This window comes from Triturus cristatus, chromosome 11 (genome assembly GCF_964204655.1).
Source record: "Triturus cristatus chromosome 11, aTriCri1.1, whole genome shotgun sequence".
Lineage (NCBI taxonomy): Eukaryota > Metazoa > Chordata > Amphibia > Caudata > Salamandridae > Triturus > Triturus cristatus.
In genome coordinates this window covers 989,566,933-989,582,407 of record NC_140594.1, presented here as the reverse complement: position 1 = coordinate 989,582,407, position 15,475 = coordinate 989,566,933, and the positions used below count along the sequence as shown (strand labels likewise).

The 15,475-nt window shown below is 42.6% G+C and overlaps 1 protein-coding gene across 6 annotated transcripts in view; it reads left to right on the top strand.

Annotated features, from left to right (window-relative positions):
- HLTF (helicase like transcription factor) overlaps positions 1-15,475 on the top strand; it is a 397,768-nt gene that overhangs the window by 30,800 nt on the left and 351,493 nt on the right. For all 6 annotated transcript variants that reach the window (XM_085635054.1, XM_085635052.1, XM_085635053.1 and 3 more), the window contains exons 2-3: positions 4,190-4,400; positions 14,708-14,874. In XM_085635054.1, the coding sequence (XP_085491180.1) occupies positions 4,190-4,400; positions 14,708-14,874 (378 nt within the window). The remainder of the gene's footprint in view (positions 1-4,189; positions 4,401-14,707; positions 14,875-15,475) is intronic.

The window sequence follows — 15,475 nt, the reverse complement described above, 5'->3', positions numbered from 1 at the left end:
TGTCTTTCTCTCTGTCTGTGTCTTTCTCTCTAAGTCTCATTATGAGATCATGGTAATAGCTTACAACTGGAGAGACAGAAGATTGGGCGATATAACCAGTTTAAGTTGCCATTTTCAAACGAATATATAATTCACTCAGTAATAGGGCAGGCTAGAAGTTGCACTGCAAACCACGAATTTGCCCTACACCCTTATTTCTGTGATGTAATGAGATCTTGGCCCCAATCTTCTAAAAGTTACTAACCTCAGTACTTTAATAAATGAATCACCTCTACGGATATTTGCTGGCAAGATTTAGGTGACACTATTTCTGAATTGAAGTGTCAGTGTTGAAATAAAATACTGCACCTCAATCCATTTAAAGAAGTGGCAAATGCCAGGATGTTGAAGCCTTTATTACTAAAGCCGCCACTGATCAAAGTAATCATAATAGCCACCAAAAAACATAAGTCCACAAACAAGCCTGAAAAACAAGATTGACTGGAAGATGCAAGTAGTCTTGAAGGTATGGGAAATACAAAACAGTCATAAGCTGTACACATCTGACTCACTGTGGAAAACATGTGAGGACTTATATTTTTAAAAACAGGCTTTATAAGTTCCACATTTTGCACGAAGACTAGGGTCAGCTAGGTCATCGTTGCCTTTCACATCCTCTTGTGGTCACCATATTTGCTGAATTTGTGATGTCTTATCCTATCTGCTATTGAGGGTGTATGTAGGGGAAGGGTGGGATGTTTGGGTTGTGCGGAAGGAAAAAGTGAAGCCTGCGCTTGTACTATTTAGCACCGGGGGATTTCCACGTCAAGGATTGATACTTCCATTGGCATTTTAATTGCCCAACTCCTGTCTTACCTTGAGTCTGCAATTTCCTCCTGTAGGACGTGTTATGAATTCTGTGCAGCAAACCTGCATGTGCGGCCTTGCAGATTTCTTATTTTATACACAATAAATCTCATTCGCAAATTTTTTTTGCAACAGGTTGGCCCACACAACTATGTAACTGGCAAAGGCATACATTTATGGAGCATGTAAACACTATTAAACAGCCCCGTCCATGTGAAGGCTCTGCACTAACAGGGCTGCATACTCTCCAGCCAAACCCTACAAGCATTTGAGGTCTTCTTGCTATGTTGAAGTGGGGTGGCATTGTGTGGTGTGGTGTGCAGTGGCATTGTGTGGAGTGAAGAGGCATTGTATGGTGTGCAGCAGTGCTTAATTTGAGCCAGTGTGTTCCGGTGCTTGGCACCAGCACTTAGTTATCAACACCGGCACATGGTGGCGCCGTCTAATGTAGAAATGTGCACAACAGTTATTTATTAATTCAAAATACATTTAAAAAAGACTAATACCTGCCGTCCAAGCCATTCGTATTGTGTTCAGCACCTAGAATAGTCACACTTGTAGAAGTGCGATTGTTAGTAATTATGCTGGTATCATCACTGGCAGTGGCAATGGGTGGTGCAAGCTGCAGTGACCTCCAGACAAGAGCTCGGCCCTTTTTTTTTTTTTTTTTTACAAATTAAGCACTGGTGTGGAGTGGCACGGAGTGGAGTGGCATTGACAGGAGTGTTGTAGCATGCAGCAAAGCTCTTAAACGCCTCATCAGATGTAGTAAGCGCTGTATAAACATAATTATAATTGAGTACAGTGAAGTGACATTGTATAGCGTGAAGTGACATTGTGCGGCGAAGAGTGGCACGGAGGTGAATAGCACCAAGAGTAGAGTGACATAAAACCAAGCTCTTCAATGCCTCGTCAGGGGTAGTGTTATATAAATAAAATTATAATGGAGTGCAGTGAAGCAGCATTGTGGTCTGTGGAGTGGCGGGGCACTGAGTAGAGTGGCATTGGACATCCACATTTAAATAAAAATTGTACTGCAAAAATTATATTTGATTCCTGAGTGAAAACTTGATATGGCCCATTTCGTCAACTGATGCAGCTAGTTTGGGACCAATTGCTTAGAGGGCACCAAAGACGGGTTGAAAACAGGGCTCTGTAATTGCCAATATAACAAGCATTGAAAATGCAATAGGTCTCGCTTTTTATTAAGTTAAAGCCATTTGCTATGCTGTACAATACCATTAGCAAAGCAAATGGCTTTAACTTGATCAAAGGCGAGACCTTGGTGGCTCTATGCGTGGGTGGCTCTGTCTGTGTGTGGGTAACTGTGTGTGTGTGTGTGTGTGTAGGTGGCTCTGTGTGGGTGGCTCTGTGAATAGCTCTGTGTAGGTGGCTCTGTGTGGGTGGCTCTGTGTGTGTGGGTGGCTTTGTGTGTGTGGCTCTGTGTGGGTGCAAATGCAATAGGTCTCGCATTTGAGAGAGATTAAGCTATTGACATTGTAAATAACAATGCTATTTCTTTAAATGTTTTAAAAACAAAAACATAAACAAAAATAATGTCATGAGCAATGCCAATAGCTCTAACTTTAACAATGCCTAGACCATTGCATTGTAAATGCTTGTTTCCTATTCCCTAGGGTTCATGGGAATAGTTTGTGATATGTATTTTTTCAAAATGGCTGCTGTCAAAATAAAGCGAAGAGAGTATGCATAATCCTCACCTCCGGTCCTGACATAGAATTACCGTGTCTTGGCTGCCACTAGTGCGCTACACTCCCCTGAGGCTTGTCAATGCCTGTGCTGCATTCTGTGGCTCGCGATTCAGCTGACTACTGACTTTTTGATTTATGATACAATATCATATGCTAAAAACATCCTACCAGAGCCTGCAATGACCAGACACTCCTGCCACAGCATCGAGAAAGTCAGTGAGTCTGCTGCCCATGTGGGACACGTCCTGTGAGAACCCAGATGCCAGTGCAGAAGTAGCCAGAAAGTTAAGTTTCAGGACTACTACAACACCAGGCTCTGCTGACTTAACTTAGTGGTTAATTTATGGGAGTCATTTATGATCTAAATAACCGGCCCAACAAAGCACTTTAAGTGCACACAATTGCGTCAGTTAAATGGAGAACATGGACATGTTCTCCATTTAACAATAAACTGAAATAATTGTTCATTTTGTTATCCCATATTAATGAATGATTTTTAGGCAGCTGACGTCCGTTAAGTCAGCTGACAAGATCCGTGTTTTGGAGCCCTCAGTAGTGCTAGCGGGCAGTGACCTCACTGGTACCGGTCCTCTAATTATATGTGTCGATTAAATAGTTTCTCTTAACATTCTGGCAACTTCCTCGACAAACCGGGCCCCCAAGTATTGCTGTTGCCGCCCAGCACTGGCTGTGTTAAACTACAGGCAGACCGATGCCTGTGTTTGACCTCCTGACCTTGACACACGTGCAGGTTAAAGCCCTTCCATTTCTGGTGTTTTGCAGCAGTTTGAAACTTTTCTTTGGGTTTATTGTTGCTCAAATGTGTGTAATTTCTTATATTTATATGTTTCCCGCTTCTTCATTTATTGAATTTGCTCGTGAGGTAGTGTCACCTATTGAAATATCACTCATAAGTACACTGAAATTATAAAAATTGTCACACATGGCAATCCGAAACCTTGGTAGCCATAATAAGAGTTAAAACCAGGGCGGAGTCACTGCTCTTAAGAAGCAGACCATATAGTCATAACTTGCTGAGGTGACGTCCAATGTCAACGCCTCCATCCAAAAGCTCTAACTGAAACAATGCGAGACAGATTTAATTTCCAATGCTTGTTTATGTTAGCTATTCCTCTAATGTATTCCTTGATTGTCTTTTCTTAGCCTATTCGGATACTCTTCTGCTAGTAGTGCTTTGTTGTGTTTTTGTAAGGTCAACCCTCCTAAACACACCCGTTGCTTTACTATGGCCTGTGTCTATAGCTATTTTTATGTTAACCAGCATAGCATGGGAATCAACAGATCAAAGTTTCTTTCCATGCAGATAGGTAATGTTGCTCATTCTCAGGTTTACAGATCAACATGCACATTTACCTCTTCGCTTTTGGCTTTATTTTGAAGCTCTCTTGGTAGTGCCCCCTTAACGACATAGCCCGTAATACTTTTGTCCTATGAAAATACCTATTTACTCCAGTAATGTCCTTGTAATTACCATTTGTGACATTTCATTCTAGCAATACATATTTAATATTGTATTGTATCAAACTTACTTTTAAAAATAACCACTTGTAGACAATCCATTTTTGTCAGGGTTGTTCTTAGTAATCCGTGAAATGCATTTTGTTTTGCAGAGGTCCGGTCTGGAAGTATTTGCAATCTACTCCGTATGGAAGGTCTGTAAACTCTCATTTTGCTTCTCCGCATATCTTCAGTCCTGAACCAGAAGAATTGATTTCTCTAGATGACACCATAGCTACTTCAGCGGATGAAGATGTAGAGTCTGCTATTTTATATGGAAGTCTACGGGGAAATGTAGTTGGTCTACGATACTACACAGGTGTGGTAAGTACCTTGAATATTGCTTCTCTTTTCTGTGCCTGTTGATGGCCGCAAAAGACACACAATTGATGGACGGAATGCAGAACAAATCAAAGCATTCACCCCCAGTCAAGAGATCTGGGTTAAATCCGTCATTCTTTTGCTCACTATGCCACCCCAGTTTAGACCTAGCCATATGCAAATCAGTCTTGACCCTGTGCCTCATGGGAACAGTCCAGCCCGAACTGCCCAAGCCAGGTCTTCCCTGGACCGGAAACAAGCATCCTAGGACCGGTTTCACCCCCCCTTCAGCCAGGATATCTTGATTCCAGTGGCACAGTGAGCCCAGGACCCACGTCTGGGCATGCCTGGCGCACTTAGGGCGAGAAAGCAAAAGACACACAATTGATGGACGGAATGTAGGACAAATCAAACCATTCACCCCCAGTCAAGAGATCTGGGTTAAATCCATCATTCTTTTGCTCACCATGCCACCACAGTTTAGACCTAGCCATATGCAAATCAGTCTTGACCCTGTGCCTCATGGGAACAGTCCCGTGCGCTCCATGCCACTGGAATCAAGCTATCCTGGCTGAAGAGGGGTGAAACCCCGAAACCGGTCCTAGGATGCTTGTTTCCAGTCCAGGGAGGACCTGGCTTGGCAGTTTGAGCTGGACTGTTCCCATGAGGCACAGGGTCAAGACTGATTTACATATGGCTGGGTTCAAACTGGAATGGCATGGTGAGCAAACAAATGATGGATGTAGGCCCAGATCTCTGTACTGGGGTGAATGTATGACATTGTTCTGCATTCTGTCCATCAACTGTTGTTGTTGATGGCCGCAGCCATTACTCGTCACTGAGAGCCCCACTTAAATTTGAGAAGATCATCAAAACTTTCTTCTCTAACTGATTTTCTTACATGAACACCAATGAACACTAGGGATCTTGTGTAAAAGAGCTCTTCTACTCTGATCCTCAGTCTGTTGATCCACGCCGTTGTTGACATGTCAAAGCCTGTTTTTTTTTTTATTGCATTTGCGTGACATGCACTTTATACAACTTTCCAAAAAACAGTCCCACTTTCCCATATAAAAACAAGGAGCATTCAGTCATAAAACGCATATCATAACACACGCGTTACTTTATTAATCATTAGTCAGTGTATTGCAGCAGCACCTTTATCCAAAGAAGAGAAATGGACAATGAAGTTATCACATCACATGCTCAACTCCATATAAAACATTCTTCTAATATAGAATGATTCAGGTTTTCTTAAAATTGTTACTGGTGGCATGTGCTCTCAGTTCCTCTTCAAAGAAAAAGTGAGTTCTACATAAATCTCATCCTTTGTCTTATTAACAGTTATGTCTAAAGCTCACTGTTCAGATACTGGGAGTTAGTATGGCAGAATACATATACTAAGCTGATCTATTTAGCTGATGATAATTCCGTTTTTTTCTGAAGACTATTTTCTTACTCTCCAGAAATCATTCACGTTTTATATTTATTTTCTGTATATGCTACACATGTAAGAATAGGTAGTGAATGTGGTTCACCAAAGCACACATGACCTTTTCTGTACAATGAAGGAGTAGAACGATTTGATTCCAAATAGCACTGCTTGACAGTAATCTGCATTTGTTCAAAAATGACATCTATTCTCTGCCCTTTTCTAATAAATGCAGGATTGATTGTGACGGCATAATCTTTTCTACCTTTTAATAGTACTGTGCAGTATCCTGTCACTATTGTACTCGGCTGTTGACACCGTCACACAATTAGGCAAGATCACTTGTATTTCTAAGTCCGCTTGAGCAAAGTTTCCATCTCAAAAGATGCGTAATAATTTTATCTGGTGAGTTATGGACTCTTTGCAACACTGCTGTATGTTAACTTTGCTCTCCTTGCAAAGGTGTGCCTTTCGTGCAAGCCATATTTTAATACGTATTATTTTGTTCTCATGCATGTCTCGATTTATGTTTTCAGGGACTCAGTATTTTTGGAACACATTGAACAGATTCTGTGTAGTTTTTTTTTTTTTTAAAGTGTTTTTGCAGTTAGGGCTTATGAAGCAGATCGATGTGTCCCGTGCTCTCCTTGCCTCTGGAGTCCAGCTAACCTGGCTGATCAGTGGAGAAAACCCAAAAACGGTCCTAGGATGCTTGTTTCCAGTCCGGGGAGGACCTGGCCTGGCAGTTCGAGCTGGACTATTCCCAGTGTACACAGGGTCAAGAGGGATCTGGATATGGCTGGGTTCAAACTGGATCGGCATGGGGAGCAATAAAACAAGGGATTTAGGCCCAGATCTCTGTACTGGAGTAAATGTATGACATTGTTCTGGATTCTGTCCATCAATTGTACTTTTTGCATTTGTCACCCCGAGTGGGATGGGTATGCCCAGACGTGGGTCCAGTGCTCTCCATGCCACTGGAGTCAAGCTATCCTGGCTGATGAGGGGTGAAACCCCCAAACTGGTCCGGGGATGCTTGTTTCCAGTCCAGTGAGAACCTGGCTTGGAAAAGTCCGAGCTAGACTGTTCCCATTGGGCACAGGCTCAAGACTGATTTGCATATGGCAGGGTTCAAACTGGAAAGGCATGGGGAGCAAAGAAACAATGGATTCAGGCCCAGATCTCTGTACTGGGGTGAATGTATGACATTGTTCTGCATTCTGTCCATCAACTGTTCTTTTTGCATTCATTCTCTTCGAGGCATGCCCCTTCCATTTGCCCCATCGGCGGCCATTGTCGCCATAGATTACACAGAATAATGGGTGAGGTACATGTTGTATAAATTCAGATATGCCTGGTTGAACACTAAAGCATTGTCCTTTTAAGCAAACGTTTACCCAAAGTCTTCCACAACGTTCACTCTAGTGAACTCTGAGCGTGGAACTCTTTGTAGTAAGAGTAACTGCCATTTGTGTCCGGGTGCCTACCTAGAGAGCCACATGTGAATACACCTAATTATTTGTCCAAGAATATTTGCTCATGGATTTTAACTAATTACCTAGGCTAGAGAAAGTGACGCTTAAAATGCACAAATCCATCGCAGGCATCTTATTCATTGTGCTGTCCCTGATATTATATATTCTGTCACAATCTTCATTAGCTGCTACTCTCCCAAGGTTCCCGCTCTGCTCCTCCATCACAATTCTCTGCTGTTTTGTCCATTTCAACAATTTTCCATTCAGATCTCTTATTCTCTCTTTCTCTGTCTTGTGTCAGTCGTGTCTGCCTAGATGTCTCCTTTTGCAGGACCAGGAGATCATGTACTCTGTGTTATCTCTCCAGGTGCTGTGTTCAAGTACAAGATTGCTTCCACAGCTGTAGGCATAGGATTTTTTCTGTGACCATTACAGGCCTGGACCTGTGGGCCACATCATAACAGTGAAGAGTGAATTCCGAGGTTTTCAATCCCTCCTCCCATTCCATCTCCAGATCACTTCAGCTTCTCTCTTCAGTTGTGGATCACCAGCTCCCAGAGACTAACCTGTGCGCATCCATCAACAGGACACTGCTGTTTCCTGTCAGTGGCATCACAAGCTGCAGTCTACAGTTTTAGGTTTCCCCCCCTCCTAACAGTGGGTATCACTGTATCCCAGTGACCAGTCTTGTGCCTCTGATAACATCCCCACCTATTCTATAGTATTTCTGAGTTCCACAGAAGAGCTGCTGGGGTAGCCACCATATTGTTTTCTGAATGATGGTCACTTTGTCAGAAAAAGTAAGATATATTTGTGGAATTTTACTTGTTTGTGTGTCTTTGTGTTGCCAGGCATTTGTTGCTGAAGTGCCATTAATATATCAGTATCGTTATGCTGATAATCACATTGCCTTCAGAAAAACATGACGTATTATGTGGGAGAGCACCTGAGTATAGAACGCTCCAATATGTTACTGACATTTAAGGAAGCTCACTTTATTTCTGTTTGCCTCTCCACCGTGGCAGTTTGAGTGCCTTTCCAAAGTGCAATGAGGCTTGGTAACATCTCCGTCAATTACCTGACCTTCCTTCCCTGTTAATAGAAAGGTTACCTACCTGCAGTCTTGGTGTCCTACACACTGTATAGTTTTGCCCATGCGGAGGTCCATGGAACATTTGTATTTAAAAAAAATATATATATCATAAACCACTTTTCTTTGGAAAAACAATTTTCATGCATAAACATGATTTTTGTCAGCCTATTGGCTATATTGAGATTAGTTTATTTATCCTAAAGAAGTCTATTCTGATTTTGAAAAGTCACTATGACGAAGCAAGTGGACAGAAACCCTGACACAAACATTTAAAAGGAAAAATGAAAGAAAACGGGGGCAGTGGAGCCACATAAACTGCATCTTTTAGAGAATGAAAATTGACACTTCTGGCAAAGAAGCACTCCCCACCAGTATCCCGTCATGGCTTTTCAGTGGCAGGTACTTTTTAACACAGAGCTAGGATCTTGCTAGTATGCAACATCTTCCTTGTTCTTTATACTGGGAATGAAGGAGAGTTCCTCATAACCTAGTTGAAGGTTCTCCTAAAGGAGATTATAGGATTATTCAGAAGTACATTGAAGAAGCTTTTCCCTCAGCGTCAGTGGTTATTCATTGATATTAATTGGCATTAAATAGAGTAAAAAGCTGAAATTGTGGTGGAAAGAAAGAGAAACGTATGCACTACCAAAAGGAGTTCCTTGTAGCCTGCTCGATGCAGTTTGTGAGCCGCTCTAATGGAAGACTTAACAGACCTGCATTAGCTGATGCAACCTTTCTGACACCGCATCCTACCTGTAAGAGCACTATAGCACAGTCAATCCAAAATATTTTTCTGCTGCTAGACCAAACGGGCAGTCTAAAAAAAAAAAAAACACACACTGGGCAAGAGTCCTTTCATTTGCTGACTTAGTGCTTCAATCTGTAAATGTTGTTTGTCTCCTGGGTTGTTACATTCACACAATTTGGGATTATATGTCCTCTTTACGCGAAGACCTATGGTATTCCTTCACATGGACATTACAGGATGGCTTGGATGCAGCAGAATTTATGTTACGGTCTTGCCTAGATACCATGCATTCAGTTTCCTGAGCTATTGACCCCAGTGTTGTCATGTGTGACGTCATGCTTGGATGGATGCCACCCACATTTTCAGAGAAATCAATGCCTCACTTATGGATGTGCCCTTTAATGGGGCTCCTTTATTTCTTTGGGTGAAAGGCAGATTCTGCTCTAGCATGCTTTAAGGGCAGCAAAGGTATCGCTCGTTTCTTAGGGTTGCTTTCCCCCGCTTGTCCATTTCATCTGCGATATCGAAAGCATTGGGTCTGTTTGAGAAGCCTTGTCTATCATCGGAGTCTATCACAGGCTTTTTAAGAGCAAGTTCAGCCTTTTCTGTCTCTATGGGCATAGCGGTTGGTTGGGTAAGAGGTCACCAACAGCAGCAGCAGTCCTCTTACTCCTCTTTTTTTACCTGGCACCACTGTCGCCAAGCCTCTTTAGTATTCCCTCCATCAGCTGTTTGGAACCAGTGAGGGATGGGGTTATATCAAGAGCGCCCTACCCCACTGGTACTTAATATGTCAAACCAATCATTCCTTTAAATTGTTCTGCAAGGTTATGCCCTTCCTTTTCTATGTACCCCTCCATGTTATTCCAATTATTGTTCATATGACAGAAGGTCATGCCACTATTCCTTCCAAAGTAGTAATGATGTAGCTTGCCAATGGGGCTGTCATTCTCATACCCGAGGTGGAGAATTGTCTCTGTTGTTATTCCAAGTACTTCCTGATCCCTTTGAAAGATGGTCGCCTGGGACTGCTTTTGGATCTTAAAGTACTGAACTCCTACCTCAAGAAGAAGTTTAAAATGAAGACACTCCGTTTCGGCTAGCTTTGGATCCTGAGGGGTTAGAGCACTTGCAATTAACTATCCTGCCCTTCAACCAAGCATTGGCCTTTTACAGAGGTCTTATGATGTACTCGTCCATTTTCGCCGTTTGGGGATCCACATATTTCACCTTGGCGACAGGCTCTTGAAGGAGAGTTCGCCTCAGCTAGTCTCCAGCCACCTTCAGACATCAGTTTAGTAACTGTGTACATTTTCCACCTCTGAGGCTTCACTACATTGGGGCCATTCTGGACGTAGTCTCTCTGACTGCTTTTGCAATAGCGGATGTTAGGGTAATATAGGTGATTCAACTGAGACCTGCTGTCCAACCTTGATGGTTAAAACACTGCTTAATCTTCCAGTATCTTGGATCCTTCTGGTGCCTCACTCTTGTTTGGCCTTGTGGGCATTTCAATGGAATCTTTATCTGCAGTTGGCTAAGTGTTAAAAATTGAATCCACGAAGAGTCAGCTTTTAGCTTCTTCTTTTGTTGGACTAGTGATTGGTAGGAGGATGAACAGTTCTTTGTTTAATTTGCTGATGTGAAGAAAGAGAGGCGATTCAAAAAGACTCCATCTTGTCCTTTGCTTTAAACTGTGCTATTGGTTGGCCAAAAAAGACCGCCCTAAGGGCCTCATTCCGCTCCGCGAGTGCAAAGTCCTCAAGTACAAACATAGCTTGGTGCACCCCTGCTTTGGACATCTGCCAGGCAGACACATGGGTAACCATCCATACTTTCACCAGGTGCTACTATTTCCCTTTCCAGGGATGCCTGTTTTGTATGCTTGGTCCTGTAGGACTTCTTGTTGCAAAGTCCACTTCTCCGACCCACCTTTTTGGAGAGGCATTGCTGTGGTATTAATTCACAAGGTGAGGAATCTGTAGTCAGTAGTATCCATCAGAAGAAAAAGTTACTTTTGGTTGGGCTCTTACTGGTGTATGACAGATTCCAATCTCCTGTCTTCCTCTGCTGTGGAGTGGAGTTTCAGGAGTTAGAAAGGTTCCAACTTAGATTCACACTCTGTTAATGCTTCTCAATCTGTAAATCAAACATCTTGTCTGAAAAAACAGAATAGGCCATGAATAAACTGGTATACAGATGACCTCTGTTTTGCAGCTCTGTTTCGTCACGTCCATAGGTGGGATGGAGTCACAATGGAGGCCTATTGTGCCACCTGCCTACGTGCTAGGACTTTGCAAGAGTTTCTGGATCATGACTGGTGAGATTCACAAGTAGAGGAATCTGCAGCTAGATAGAATAGCCACCAGAAAGAGTATTAACAAAGGTAAGTAACTTATTCTTCCCTGCCACACTGCCATGTCTGGGCAGCTTACTGACACAGTATTTTGTATCTCGCCATACGTATATCAGTTGCTTGGTCCATCATCCACTTTTTTTAATGCACTTGTAAATATATGGAATTTTCATCCCTCTTTCGAGGAATCCCCAGTGACCAGTTAGCGTGATATCTATCAATCCAACTGTTCTTAGCGGTGTCTGTACACTCTTGACTTCCATCTGCAAATGTTTTCCAGCTTGCCGTTGGAGGCATATGTAAGAGTGTCTCAAGGCTAAGGTACGCCATCAACCCGTCTTAAGATGGATAGTATCCTATATTTTAATAGCTGATAGTACTCTTGCCTTCACACTGTTACATATGTTTCTGCTCAGGTCACTATTTTAATTATTGTTTTATGGTAAACGTTCACAGCTCAATTGTCTCATTATGGCTTGGATTTAACTATGTAGGAGAAATTCAAAACATTCATCCTGCATGAAAAACATTCCAACACAGCTGCCACACACATACACTGATGTGGCCCCCTCATCCCACACACCTCCTTAGATTCACCCTACCAGCACTTTCCATCAAGATACAACAGGCATTTGGCATCCAACATAGCACCTCAACCCACAACCTCCACACATCTACATCAACAAACTGAAATGTGCCACTCACTTGAGCAGCAACAACAGGCCCAGCCTCCTTGAAAACTCAGACAGTGGTGATGTTACCCACTCAAGTGTGTTGGAAAGTGATAAATGCCTTCCTGCGGATCTCTCAAACAAATCATTGAACAGGACCCTTTCACCCATCTAGCGGTGCAGCAGAAGATCACCCAACTAGAGGTCGAACAGAAAACAATACCCAGAACATCACAGGATGACTCCTACTCCAACCTGCAATAGAAATTCTGGGATCAGTTGCTGAAGCACCTCAACAATAGAAGCCGATGATAATAACAAAAACATATCACAGTATATTTTGGGGCCCATCTAAAAGCAGATCTTCTTCATTTCTGTTGTGTACTTGTATTGACACCATGGGGACACCGTAGTGTCACTTGCCTTTGCGTGTCCCTGCGAGGACACCGTATCGCTGTACTACACCAGCTGTGACATCACCAGCTGTCAGTTGGTGACAGTTGACAGCTGGTGATCCTTAGCAGCGGCTGCATTCTTGCGCTCCACGTTTGGAGCTGTGTTGGCGAATAAAGAACTTACTACTTACCATACGGTTCCACTTTGTTCTTTACAAAGTGGCGACGAGGATGGGATATGAGATAACCAGTGACAATGGGCCGCAGTTCCTCTCAGACCTGTTTAAGGCCTATACATCTAGAAACCAAATTGCACACAAAACCACATCAGTGTACCACCCTGCCGGAAACGGTGCGGTGGAACGCTTCAATAGAGTACTCAAAGGCATTATCCAGTTGTCCAACGACAACAGACTGTGCTGGAAAAATGAGATCCTAAAAACTGTATGGGCCTACAGAATCACACCGTGTGACTCAACTGGTCACAGCCCATTCGTACTCATGCGGGGCAGAACGCCTCTCTCTAAGGATAATGTGGGTTGGGCTTTAGCTTCAAAGAGTGTACACTGGTCCAGTGACCAAGTAAGAAGGAAGGTTGGGCATGGTCAGAACAAAACCAAAAATAGATACGACCACAAACATGGTTGCAAGGATGTGCAACTCTCCATAGGGGAAACCGTTAAGGTAAAGAAAAGTGGCCACGTAGCGAAGGGCCAGAACAAGTTCTCGCCACCCCTTACTGTTAAAGAGGTGTATTGCAACTCCGCCCTTTTAAGTGACGGTAAGGTGCATCACTTCTCAGCCTTATCCGTGTGCAAGCCTACCACGGTAGTCACCAACGAAGTGCACTGTAAGTTTAATGATAACAAGCACCACATTTCTCTATCTGACTCATCCGACAGTGAAGCCACACAGTACCCTCACACTACACATGCTGAAGCTCCCAACCCCGTGACACACACCCCTAGCACAGATTCTGGTAGGGTTGTCAGAGTTTTGCCACCTACTCCTAGGTATGACGTGTCACTACCATCTAGTACCAGCAGGTGTGGCAGAAGGATAATACCTCCTGCGAAACTTAACGATTACATTTGTGACTAGGCATTTTGTTCAGCTTTGTTAGCCATTGTCTCTCTGTTCATAAAGGGGGAAGATGTGTTGTGTACTTGTATTGACACCATGGGGACACCGTAGTGTCACTTGCCTTTGCGTGTCCCTGCGAGGACACCGTATCGCTGTACTACACCAGCTGTGACATCACCAGCTGTCAGTTGGTGACAGTTGACAGCTGGTGATCCTTAGCAGCGGCTGCATTCTTGCGCTCCACGTTTGGAGCTGTGTTGGCGAATAAAGAACTTACTACTTACCATACGGTTCCACTTTGTTCTTTACAATTTCATCTAAGGGAACATTTAACTAAAGATTGAACAGCTATAGAAGCCCATTTAGAAATGTCACCTTGTTGTGTAGGACTGTAGAGAGTTATTTGGAAGATGTATACACATTTTGCAGAGATGTTTCTTATCTTCTTGTGCGTTTGATAACTGGATTGGGACAAGGATCTCGTCTTTCTAAAGCCTATTCAAACTGGGGCTGGTCTTTTTCAAATATTTTCTCCTTTTTACTCTTGTCTGTGGTCCTTTACATGTACATATATCTTGCTGAGAGCTTCAATGATCTGGAACCTCCTCCTAAATTTATATGTAACCTTCCCTTGTGTTGGAAGTGGTGCTGCCTATAATTTTCTGAAAATGAACTAAGGGGGTTCATTTACGATTTGGTGAACTCTGTGTCTTAGCTGAAGTCACAGCTATCCCAGCTAAGCACTGCAGGAGGACATCTCTAAAGGGGGATGCAAAAGGTCTTCTGCCATGGGGGAGGAGGGTGTTTCTCCATGACATGTGGTCTCCTACCAAACTTTAATAAATACAATTTATTAAATTATGTATTTTATGATAATAGTGTGTCAATCTACAGTAATTCCTAAGTGCTTAGATATGCAGAAAGGTAAAAAAGGTAGCGGTTCCTGCATTCCTCTGATGTAGGGTTTAAATATTAATATAGGTGTGTGTTTTTCACTTTTGGTTTTATTAAATTGGAGGTGTTTCATGGCACATAAATTCTTCTCTTTTGTTTTTAGGTTAACAATAATGAAATGGTTGCCCTACAGAGAGAGCCAACCAATCCATATGATAGGAATGCAGTCAAAGTAAATAATGTGAACGGAGAGCAGGTTGGGCATATCAAAAAAGAGCTTGCTGCAGCTCTGGCCCATATTATGGACAACAAACTGGCCAAGATTGAGGGGTAGGTATTATTGCATACCATTCTAAATTCTTTATTAGTTTAAAAGTAATATAACTTAATTCAGTTATCAAATCAAACAAGGAGAAAAACAGCAGTATTAGGGTACCCTACTGCATTGGTTCTTAACCCGAGGGCCAATTACCAAAGTGGGGCTCAGAGAGCCTACTCAAGGGTTCCGCGACTATGTTGCAGAATGAAATAATAGAATTAAAACATCAAAATGAATAAGGTGTAGAGAAATTCAGATGCAAAATTGAAAATCTTTTCTATATTTGATTGTGAACTTAACTAAACTTTCAATATTTGGGCATTTGTATATTGGTTTTGTATTTTATTTATTGGTTTGAGGTTCAAATTATAGAAATTACATTAGGGGTACTTAGCTTCCAACAGTGACTCTGTGGGGAACCCTAGATACCAGGAATGATTCAGGGGCATCCACAGAAGGCAAAATGTTAAGAATCGCTGCTCTACAGTGTAAATGTACCCAGTGTTTTTCTTCAAACGTTTTTGAGAATGGAGCCAGAGGGTGCCATAGGTTTGCAGGACAGTTGTCATTGCAGGAGGAAATTACTTGTTATAGTTGAAGGTTATTTGATTG